The 12247-nt window shown below is 37.4% G+C and overlaps 3 protein-coding genes across 3 annotated transcripts; 1 reads left to right on the top strand and 2 right to left on the bottom strand.

Moving 5' to 3' along the window:
- The first annotated feature begins 4550 nt into the window (after nt 1-4550).
- LOC126607257 (uncharacterized) lies at nt 4551-5225 on the top strand. Its single transcript, XM_050274788.1, has one exon. The coding sequence runs from the start codon at nt 4684-4686 to the stop codon at nt 4930-4932; it is 249 nt and encodes an 82-aa protein (XP_050130745.1). The 5' UTR covers nt 4551-4683; the 3' UTR covers nt 4933-5225.
- A 390-nt stretch (nt 5226-5615) lies between these two features.
- Nucleotides 5616-8748, bottom strand: LOC126607246 (uncharacterized). Its single transcript, XM_050274774.1, has 5 exons — nt 8274-8748; nt 7489-7655; nt 6633-6929; nt 6273-6536; nt 5616-6127 (listed from the first exon to the last, which is right to left on the bottom strand). The coding sequence occupies exons 1-5, from the start codon at nt 8617-8619 to the stop codon at nt 5750-5752; spliced, it is 1452 nt and encodes a 483-aa protein (XP_050130731.1). The 5' UTR covers nt 8620-8748; the 3' UTR covers nt 5616-5749.
- An 889-nt stretch (nt 8749-9637) lies between these two features.
- LOC126607253 (probable calcium-binding protein CML25) lies at nt 9638-10922 on the bottom strand. The gene has a single exon (XM_050274784.1). The coding sequence runs from the start codon at nt 10462-10464 to the stop codon at nt 9856-9858; it is 609 nt and encodes a 202-aa protein (XP_050130741.1). The 5' UTR covers nt 10465-10922; the 3' UTR covers nt 9638-9855.
- Between the last annotated feature and the right edge of the window lie 1325 nt (nt 10923-12247).

The following is a 12247-nucleotide window of genomic DNA, read 5'->3' as shown; positions in this document are numbered from 1 at the left end:
AAATGCGTCATGTGGAACACTGTCTGTAATTCGTGTCTAACCCTGAGTCATCCCATAATTTATTGATTTATGGCTATAAAAAAAGAGAGGAGTGCAGGTTCTAAAAGGCGTGCAAAATCATTTCCCCTTTCTCTAGCGCACACCTAAAGTACTTGTTCAAATGTGGTGCTTAAATGTACGCTTTTGATGTGCACTAGAGAAAATTCAAAGGACTTGAATCTAGGATTACACCATAGGCTTGAGCTTCCCCTTCTATGCCTATATCCTAAGGGGTATGCTATTCACACACTATTTTTTACTTCTCACACACCTTTTGTTAATTTATGTCCGTTGATCTTCTTCAATTCATCTGATCCGATGATCGAAAACTAAAAAAATGTGAGAGAAGTAAAAATTGGTGTGTAGATATCACACCCCATATCCTAATACCCGAATTATCCGCCACTTACTTGTGTGTTCGTATTGGGCTCTCTGGAGTAAAGTGACTGGGCTTGAGCGCATGCTTACGGTTTCATGTGGAATGGGCTTTGCTCGAATTCACTCATAATGTTTTTGTTGTACTTACATGATTGTGTAGGTTGTTTTGTTTCAATTTTGTGGTTTTCTAAATTTAAAAATTTGTCTCTATAATATTTTGTTCAACCTTTGGTTTGGTATACCTTGTCAATGAAGTTGGTAGGAATGTTGCCTCATTTGATGAATTGGACTGGCAATGCTAACAAAATGAAACTACAAAGACGAAACTTCAACAAAAAAACTATTAAGAAAAAGTGAAAACCCAAATAAACTACAAATTCTTTTATTACAATTCAACTTTAAATTTATCTTAATTTTTTAACACGATGATAATTCATGATCATGAATTTAACTTGCTATTTATATAAAATCTTCCACTTACAAGTAGCTTAATTTTTTAAAATCTAATATATTCATAAAGTCACATCAAATACATGCAAATATCGTAGTCAGTCTCAAAAATTATACCGTTTGTATCCAGTAGCAGATCTAGGATTCGAACCTTAGGGGTCTGAGTGATAAATACAAGGTTTTTAGCCAGAAACAGAGTGCGAAGCTGGCAAATAAAAATTTAGTTTATTCACTGAGACATTTTGTCAAAAACCTGAACTTGTTGTCGTCAGGTCAAACCATTTTGTTGACGCAACTTATCGGGATATGTCTAGCAGACATTACATCAAACACTTATTAGGCACAAAAGAGACTCATACCAAACATTCAAAGAATTCTCAAAAGACTTTCATATGTATATTTTCCAAACTCCAGTAATCCTATGAGCACTTAGGCCATCTCCAACTGATGGCTGGCCAGAGGGCTCGTTTTAGCCCTCTGGCCTTCCAAGATTCTCCAAGATAATAATATTTTAATGAACAATACATGGCCATATTTGCCTCCATCTCCAATTGATGGCCAAAGGGCTCGTTTTAGCCCTATCATAAAAAAACTATCTCCAACTGAGGGCCAAATGGCCATAGGGCCAAACATAATTTATTATTTAAAAACTACAACTTAAATTCATGTTGTATAATTTTTATGTTGTTAATGTTATTTAATGTTGTTTCATATTGTTTAATGTTGTTTCATGTTACTTAATTTAATTTAATGTTGTATAATGGCTTAGGAAGTTATAGGAAAAAAAATAGAATTTAAAAAAAATATGAAACAAATTTTGTGAAATAGAAGTTATAGGAAAAAAATGGAATTTAAAAAAAAATATGAAACAAATTTTGTGAAATATAAGTTATAGGAAAAAAATGGAATTTAAAAAAAAATGAAATAAATTTTGTGAAATAGAAGTTATAGGAAAAAATGGAATATGAAACAAATTTTGTGAAATAGAAGTTATAGGAAAAAATGGAATTTAAAAAAAATATGAAACAAATTTTGTGAAATAGAAGTTATAGGAAAAAAAAATTGAATTTAAAAAAAATATGAACCAAAATTTATAAAATATAAGTTATAGAAAAAAAAGTTATAGGAAGTTATAGAAAAAAAAAAGGTTTAAATTCATTAAAAAAAAAAAATTGAATACAACGGCTAGTGACTGGCTAGCCGTTGGAATTCAAATTAGTGTCGGTTTTAACTGACACTGTTCAAAATGATATTACACTAACATTGCTATTAGTGTCGGTTATAACCGACACTAATAATATAGTATATATTATTTCTGTCGGCTATAACCGACAGAAATAACAAAGCATTAAAAAAAAAAAAGCTAGCCAGCCAGCCTTCCAGCCCTCTAGCCCTCTTCGATCCCGTGGGGCCCTCCCAGATTCCAGAGCTCTCTGGCCTAGCCTTCGGTTGGAGACGGTTTTCGGGCTATTTTCGGCCATCTGGACCCTTCGGTTGGAGATGGCCTTAGGTCCTAATGTCCATTCGCTCATGTTTGTACCGTAATTTCTCAATAGAAAAAGGAAAGTTGAAAAAAATTGTATAAAGTAGGTTGCTTAAACTCTGCAAACACCAAAAGGAAGCAAGTCTAAAAGAACTGCGTTGCAAGTAGGAATAATGCGCATTCACACGCGCACACAACCGTAAACGCTTGCTTTCGTGCTTTTCCGTATTTAATTGACTTCATGCATTTCTTAATTTTGTTTATTTTCTACTAAGCTTGTTTTTGAAAGGGTATTTCATACTGTATCGACAAGAATCCCTACAAATCGACAAGTATATTTCCTAACAAGCTTTCCACACATGTTCCACAAGAATCATCCTCATCCATGACAGAAGGATAAGGCTCAAAACTTTAACCATAATTTCACTTTCACCAAAAAGAAAAAAAACTTTTATCACCACGTAAATGCCCCTGTTCTTTAAATTCTTGGATAATACTCGGATCATGATCAGTTAAGACATTGTACTCTTATCCAATACATACACCATTTGTTATTATCTTTTTAAAGAATACTACTGATTCACGATCTTTGGTTTTTGATAATAATAAAATGACATGTATTGCGTGATTCCTAAAGTCGTTGAGTAAAGATTTAGGATTTTGATTCGCGAGACTCAAATATTGTTTAGAAGGGTTAATCACGATTGGTCCATGAAATTGGACCTTCCAATCAAAATGCTCTCTAAAATAAAAAATTCATTAATTTAGTTCCTAAAAATGGGTCTCGTAATTATCTTTTTGTTAAATTTTTTATTATTATGCTGATGTGGCACACTAACAGAAAATTTGATGGAAAGCTAACAGAATGACCAAATGATTTGCGAAACCCATTTTCAAGGACCAAATTGATAAACGTTTTATTTCAGAGACCATTTTAATTGAAAGGTCCAATTTCAAGGACTAGTCGTGATAAAAATCATTTTCTATAATTTATAAGAAAGGCATGGAAGTCAAGTTGCATGCATTAATTATTTAATTACCTTGATTTGGTGCATTATTGTTCTTCATTATCAAGTCAAAGGACGAACATCCTTCAAACAAGCGTGGAAGGCCGGTGGCTTTGTTCGGCCAGCCACCCAGTGACGGAGCCAGAATTCTGAATGAGGAGGGGTCTTTCACAAATATATATATATATATATATATAAATGTGTGTAAAAAGTTAAATTCATAACATGTTGACATATGTAATTTGTGTAATCCTCACAAAACTGAAAAAATTCTCTTAAATTCAATACTAAGAAGAAAAAAATGTAAAAACCCTGACAACCAAGTAAGATGTAGATTGTGGAAGGCTAAAGAAAATACAAAGAAGTAGAAAAAGAAGGAAAAGGGGGAGAGGTCTGCAAATAAAGAAGGTGGGTTGCTTTAGAAAATTATATGGTGTATATTACCGTTAGGTGAGATAATCGAACCAGAAGTGGGGTTGCTTTTTCCATTTAAAATTGTACACCTCTTTTAAAACTCCTATGTCAAACTTATCGTTTCATTAGACAGCCAAAAAGATTTAAAATCAAAACAGCTTAATGACGTCGTTTGCTTCATCTTCTTCCATGAGGTTCACACCTCAGATGAAGTCAGGATGTGCCGGGGACTACCCTAGTCCCTTGGTGGCTCCGCCCCTGCAGCCGCCCAATTTCTCTCTCTCGCTCGCTCTCTCTCTCTCGGACTCTGCCATTGTTCTTTGACCACAAATGACCCAACTAATGTCTGGATTAAGCTACTAATCAAACTAGTACAGTCACGAGGATACCTACAACCCAATAGTTGACAAAGAAACCAAAGGGGGGCACTGACCCTCTCCACCAATAAGATTATAAGTAATTAAACAAATAAATTCACAAAAATGATAAAAAAATGGTCAAGTGCTCCAACCACTAAGGCCAAAATGATAGTTCCGACCCCAAATTAGTGAGCATTATCGTCACTTGAGAGTGGTGAGCAAAATACACCCTTAACTTATTTAATTCAACGGTTATAATGAAAGAGAAACGTGCGTTAGAAAAAAAGGAATACCAGAATCTTGTGTAAACACGTCTCAAATTGATTTAATTCGGAGGAAGTTACTAAATATCTTAACTTCCCTTTTCACACTATTCATGAACAAATCTTGTCGCTTTTCGTTTCTTTCTTCCCAATATTTAAAGCAATCAAAACGTTCATAACTCCCCAATAAACAAAAAAAAAAAAAAAAAAAAAAACAGATACACAAGGCCGAAGGTGTGATTTCTTAACGCCATAAGAAAACGAGAGCGTTTGTTGTGCTGAGTCTTTTTATGGAGAACAAGAACATCACCACCAAGACGACGGGCGAAAACAACGACGACAACGGGAGCATGGACGAAGAGGGGACCTACAGCTACATGGCTGTCCCAATTCACAGCCAAGTGATGAAGATCAAGCAGGAGTTTGAGAAGATCAAGCACCCGTCTCTGCAGCAGCCTGCAGAGGCGAGGCTGAGACGCGTGATTATGCGGGAGATTACCCGGCAGCGCTCGCGTTCGCCGCTGGGGCTGGCCACATAGGGATAACCTCGTAGGGGTTGCCCTGCCTGCGTCTGCATGGTGATGGTGGCGACGCTTTATAGTTAAACTTTTTCGTGGTTTTTTCCTTCTTACTGTTTGTTTTCTGGTTTTCCTTCTTACGGTATTCTGGGGTTTTGCAGTTTTACTTTTACTACGTTAGTTGTACAGGTAGAAGTTTTGTTGTGGGAAATTTAAGGAATAGTGAAATTAATGTTAATTTCCTGCTTGTCTGGTCTCATCGTTTCTTTGTTTAATTTCATGATTATATACTTTTTAAAAATTTATTTCTGTAAGTTTTGCAGTTTCGGAGGACGATCCGACATCATATGCTTCGTTTTACCAGTAGAATTTTGCGAATTAATCTGTGTTTTGTTTTTCTCATCTTATCATCTGAGAATATTCTTCGTCGATGCGTAAAAAGTTCAAAACATCCTTTTTCTGTGATTAGAAAGAGTCATTTCCTTCAATTTGCTGACATTTTCCAGCATAATTCAACTGGTAAGCTCATGGCCGGTACAAAAACCGCCCCGTCATGTCTCGTTCGACCATTCCAATAAAGAACGAAAAACCAGCTAAGTAGAGTTGCATTGATTCATTCAGTCAGCGGGGTTAAAACTAGACAAACCAATATTTTCAAGCATTCTATAAAGGTCCCTTAACGAAAAACTCTTAGTACTGTTCACTTTAACGAAAAACCACATTTTTACTAAAGAGAAGAAAGATATTGTGAACAAAGTAGCTAAAAAGAACGGAGGCAACAAACATGACTAAGAGTAAGAGTGTTTGTGGGCAAACATGCCAACTTTACTGCAGTAATTCAGCCTTGAGCAGTGGCAGTTTCTTTCGATGCAAGTAACTTCACCCTCCTTGTGAGATTTCTCATCACGTCTATGATCGCCGATTTTTTCTGAATTCTGAACTGGATAGCCAGCTCAGTAGAATCTGAAACACCTTTACTCAACAGGGATTCATCTTCCATGATTTTGGTTGGGAAATGTCCCAGTGCAATCACACATAACGCAATAACGGTGCGAAAAACAGCTAATTCATTTGCAATACCAAGGGGAGCTTCGGCTGACATAGATTTAAGTTTATTTAAATCTTGCTTCTGAACTGTTTCTATGTCATCAGCAAGAACAACTCTTAAGGCTGCCAACAAGCGCCCCTCAACCAGTTCCGAGCCCCCTAAGCATACCTATTAAGCAAGAGATGAGAAGAAACGGTTAAATATTACAAATTTGTGTACGAGAAGGTCTAAAAAAAGTCTTTTCATGATTGTAGTATAACTACCATGATCAATCCGATGACGGTAATTATATATTTTTCAGGGAAGCAGGTACCTTAAGAAGCGGAGCTTCCCCATCTAACTTTAGCTGGCATAAAATTTCTTTCTGCCATGGAGATGGTGCATTGAAGTTGGGCGACGATACTCCGGCAGCCATACTTGCAGCATCCAGAAGTGCTCCATCATATTTGAGCTCAATAGAGTCATAGGGGTTTGAAGGTATCACAAATCCATAATCCAAAAGGAAAAGATCATTGTTTAAACATCCATAGTTGAGTGCTAAACCATCGTTCTCCTTGATCTCTGTTTCTGCTACAACCTGGATTGAGAGGAGAATCTCGATGAGTAAATCTTCAACTGCAATTCCAATGGAGAATTCGGGAATGACATTAAAGAAACAACAATAAAATAAAACCTTTACTAGCATCTTCATGTTCCTGTTATCTTGGTCCTGAACTATTGCGGCATTTGGGTTGAAACTATGGTTGCACATATCAATGAGAGGAAGCATCATCGGGATATCATAGTTCCCACCTCGAAGCTTTTTACCATATAAACGGAATGCCCGAGACGAAACTGCTGACATTGCCCATCCAAGGGAGGATGCATCTACAGATTGGCCACCAAAAGGGTGATCGTTTGGTTTCAGATTTTCCAGAGCATGTTTGACTTCTTTTTCAAAATCAAGAAGAAATCTGCATCTCTTGTTCACCTGCAGTAGGAAATTACTAAACCTTCAAAGCTTGTTGTGGAAACCGAGTGGTCATCAAGATCAAGATAAGAATCTCAACACAAGCTATCTGACTCATGTTGTTGAACATGGACATGCCTCTAATGTCAGATATTGTATGAATCCCAAATCATAGGATTAAAAAGACAGCTTGAAGTGCAATTCTCTTCTTCAATGACCACAAGTAAACAAAATCTATGTGGAACAAAGCAGAGCCAACAGCAAAAAAGACAGCAACTCAGAGACTAAACTATGGTAAATTAGAGGACATGTCCATCTCTTGCTTTGTTGGATAAAGGTTTAGGGATCTCACAGAAAGTTCGCAGGCAAATTAAACACATACCGTCTCAATGCATGCCTAACAATCCTCCCAATTGTTGAACACAATTCATAAAAAGGTCCGGGGCAATATCAAACCATAAACATAAACCTACATTTTCTTTAAGATATCACAATAGCTTACCAGCCTATTTTTAGTTGCAGGTCTTATATTGCTTAGTATACAAGTAAATATTGGTATTTAGGTGGTCAAATAAGATACCTGGTAAAGAAGTGGAGCATACTGCAAATTCTTTATGTCCTCGCCAGGGAAGAAGATGGGTATATTGAACGTTTCAGGAAGGCTGCTGATGTATGGCCACCAGAAGGATCCAGTTTTAGCTCTTTCTTGCAGAAGCTTCAAACCCAATTTCATTGCCCATAGTTCCTCTGCCAAATGCTTCCACAGTGTTCGATTTACTCATATTCAAAACTCACTACAGCCGAGTGTAAAAAACTTTTAAGTTACCAACCTAAACAGAATAAAGAAAACCTAAATGCTATAGAAAAGTAGCAGGGTTTTACGTAAGCAAACATCTGGTTCAAAATATTCATACACGGAAATATACCCGAAGAACTCACCTACATCTGAGGAGGCATTTTGATATGGCAATCTACCGCTAATTACTCACACACAGAATTAACAATTTTAACATTTTTGATAAGGCGATATTCCTAACTACGGGGATAGAGATTCAAACTTGGGTGCAAGGAGACGTAGCACACTGCCATGACCAACTCATCTAACCCGCATTTGCGATTTATCATCGTAACTTTAGATAAACACAGGATGCCACTAAGCATTCAAAATCCCGTAGAAATGATACTTCAATTCCGCGCCAGTTTAGTACATATGTACGTCAAAGTTCAAACCTTTACCACTCTTTTGAACCAAATGAATCAAAATATAGCAAAATGCGAAAAACCCATTAAACAAAAAGCATATTACACCAAAATATTAATATATTATCGCAAAACCAATCAAATGGGAAAGCTAAAAATGCTTACCAGGAACTAGGCGAGCCAAATCGTCGAGAACAGAGTCGACCCCATCTCCGCCGTCCGATTCAATTGAGCCAAATCTCAACGGTACGTGCTCCGGAAGAACAATTAGTTCGGAACCCTTTGGGATTTCCTCAGAAGCCACCAATCCAAGACCAAATGAACTATCTTGAGCTATCTTCACGGCCTCGTGCACGAACCCTCCTTCCCGACGGACCCACTTGATCAGGTCCGGCGGGTGTGGAGCCAGGCGCGCAGGATAGGAGGCAGAGGCAGCGCAAGTTAGAGGGCGGAAGGCGGTAAAGGAAGCCATTAACATCTTGGAAGCTGCCATGGTCGAGCCACACTTCATTCCTTCTTCCTAGTGCGGGTGAGGATCTTTGAGAGTTTTCGATGTTTTGGTCATGGATTAATTTCCTCGAAAAGTTATGGCCAAGTTAACTAGGGGAACAGCGAGTGACGGAAAGTCGAGCGATAAGTTCGGCAGATGTGTACCGAATTTGAAAAAAATTCGGCAGGTGCCTACCGAATAAAAACTGAAACATTGGGCATTACCATGCCAAACAATTTTCATTACATATTTCTATGCTTAAATTATTGGACTCAGATGTTACATTATTGTCAAATCCATTCTATTTTGAATACGTTATGTGTCAACTTCATGTGTGTGACCATTGTTTGAGAGAAAAGATTTTTTAATGTGCCCGAATGTAGAGTGGTATACCACATGTAATTATATAAGTGGATGGAAGTTTTTTTTCATTTTTTTTTTCAAGTATTCCTCTACTTGTATAATGACGTATAACGTATGTGCATGTGTACTAGGCTCATTGAAAATCTTCCCCTATTTTCTTCGTTGATTGAAGTACGAACAATGCTAAAGAGTGTATGTGTATGTGCATGTGTACTAGGCTCATTGAAAATCTCATTTACTTTATCACAATGCTAGTTCTTCTTACTTTTATTAGAATCAACTTATAAGACTCATACATTACACTCAATGATCAGAATCACTATTACCGGTGTCAAGTTTCCGACTCATTACACTGAGTTTAAATCAAACTCAAAATTTTCAACCCGACGTGAAAGATTCATTGAGCATTCTCAATTGTGTAACTCGGAAAGACTCAAATTGTGGGAATTTGACTACCGTATTAGTAAATGACTCTCCTTTAAAAGAAAGAATCATCATTTTAGTTTTACTCTTTATCCAGTATGACATCTCAAACTACACGAGAATTGCAAATTTGGGCGCAACCAAATTAACTATACCATTGTACTTCCAAGTTCGAATTCGCGTCCCTATTAGTTTCCATTGCCAAAGGAAGACTTGAGCCCATTCAAAAAAAAAAAAAGTAGACACATCCCACTTGCATACCAAATTATAAAGTATTAACATTTCAACATGGATTATATCCGAATTAAAAACAAGGATGAAAATGTTAATATGATTAAATAAATCAAATTCTTATTTAATCATAAAAATCCTACCAATTAACTGAACAAAAACAAAAAACAATGGCAATAACAGATGAGATGAATCAATCCAAAAAAGTGGGAGTGTCATCAATTAATTTGACGTTGATGATCAACCTGAAGCCGGATCAATGTAACGCGATCCCGTCATCATCATGACCTTAAACTCCTCGAAACTGATCATACCATCGCCGTCACTGTCGACGCCGCCGATCATCTGCCGGCACTCGTCGATCGAACATTCATCTCCCAAGCTCCGGAGCACTTCGTACAATTCCTCCGCCGAAATAGACCCGTTCCCGTCAATGTCGTAGACGGAGAAAGCGTCTTTGAGATTTTCGAGGGCCTCGGCGGAGTCGACCCCTTTGGTGTTGAGCTCAACGAACTCTTTGAAGTTGATGAAGCCGTCGCCGTCGGAATCGACCTCGGAGATCATGCTGTTGAGCTCCTCGTCGGAGGACGGCTGCCCCAGGCTGCTCATGATGGCTCCGAGCTCGGAAGACGAGATCTTTCCGTCGCCATTGACATCGAATTTCTTGAAGACTTGGTCGAGCTCGGCAATCTGGGCGCGCGAATGGAAGGAGGGGGTTCGCGAGTGGGCTGAAGCGGCGGCGGGGTGGGCAGCGGAGGCGGCGGGGTGGGTAGCGGCGACGTCGGGGTGGGCAGCGGCGACGTCGGGACTGGATTTCTTCTTCCGGGAGAAGAGGGATTTGAAACCCATCTGGATTGGAAAAACAACCGGAAACCGAAACCAATGGAAGGAACAAAATTCGAAATTCAGATTTGGGGTTGGCTGAATTCGAAAATTGGGGAATTGGGAATTGATTTTTGTTTTTGGGGATTTTATATGAAATTGGAGTGAGAAAATGTGTGAGGAGAGAGAAAGAGGAGAGAGAGAGAGTTTGGTTAGGGAGATGGTGGGGGAAACATAACGGAATCCAACTGAATCTCTCTCTCTGTCACGCCTCTTTGTTTTCTGTTGAGTTTTACTCTGATGAATCCTTGCTAATTTTGGAAGAGAGAGAGACGGGGAGGGAGAGGAGAGAGAGAGAGAGAGAGAGAGAGAGAAGGATTAGCCGTGAATTGAAATTACAGTAGTTACAGTGCACACCAACTCAATGACTCGGTGCACGCAACGGTATCCACACGGCACCCACTCAACCATCATCTCCAACCGAATGAGCGGCAGATAGTTCGTTTAGCCTTCTGGTTCTCTAATAAATTAATATTTTAATAAATAATGCATGATCATATTTTTTACCATCTTCAACCGAATGGTCAGAAAGTCATAGCCTCAACATAGTCTTGTGATAAAAAATCATCTCCAACAAAGGGTCAAAGGGCTATAGTATGAAATGTGAAGAATTGAAATAAAATGAAGTAAGATAGTATAAAATGATGAAAAATATGTGAAAAATTATGTAGGAAAAAATTAAAAATAAAAAAAAAAACGTCAAAAAAAAAAAAAAAGCTGGGCATAAAAAATAAAAAATAAAAAATTAGGCTGGGACAAAAAAAAATCCTAAACCCTAAAGTGGGCTAAGCATAAGGAATGCAATTTAAACCTTGAGCAAACTTAAAGAAAAAAAGGTTGAAAATGCTGGTGCGTCAGTGAATGCCCACAGTGATATTGAAAACCTTGGTAGATTTTTCAATGCCTATACATATTGGATTTTCAACATTGGAAGATTAATGAAAACATTGGCAGTGTTGAGATGTGTACTTTGGAAATAAAGGAGATCATTTTTCAAAAGATGTATTGTAAATTTCAAACTGTAATAAGATGGAGTTGCTCTATAAATAGAGCGCTCCGACTGCTGTTAAAGGACAAAAAGATATACAGAGAAAAAGGAAAGATTAATAACTTTAGTATCTATCCCTCCCTATTTTATTTGTTATCCTCTTATGCTATAATTTCAGTGTGATATTTTACAGTTACTTCGCTCCCGTCATTAGTAAAAGTTATCTTTCTAACTTTTACATATTTATAACATAAACCATACGTAAAATAATTAACTTTTTGTATATGTGTTGTTAATGGTTCGGGCTAGGCCATTCGGGCCTAGCACTATTATCTACCGGTTTGAGACAAGTTTGGATTTTAAGTCTCGGCCCAAATAACACCTATAACTCAATTGAAACGGGCCTAAACTGCGTGTCAACTGGCCCAGAATATAGCCCGGTCAGCCCGCTTTAGCATTGTGCATGATTGCGTGATAAAATAGTAAAAGAGGCACGTAATTGCGTGTGGACAGGGTAGAATCAAATTATGACAATTGTTTACATTTCTTAATTACAAATAATTATCTTAATAAAGCACTAGCATAATGCGTCACACTTTGTGTGTGAATATAATTTTTATTTTTGTTTTAAAATAGAAAGGAAAAAGGGAGAAAAAGAAGAGCATGGAATTAGAGAGAGAAGTTTTTATTTTTTATTTTAAATTGGAGGATGTTAAGATCGTCTTTGGGTAAGTTTTTGAAAAAATTGTAAAATTTATTTTA

This window comes from Malus sylvestris, chromosome 16 (assembly GCF_916048215.2).
Source record: "Malus sylvestris chromosome 16, drMalSylv7.2, whole genome shotgun sequence".
NCBI lineage: Eukaryota > Viridiplantae > Streptophyta > Magnoliopsida > Rosales > Rosaceae > Malus > Malus sylvestris.
The sequence above is the reverse complement of the archived record's forward strand: the minus strand, read 5'-3'. Positions and strand labels throughout refer to the sequence as shown.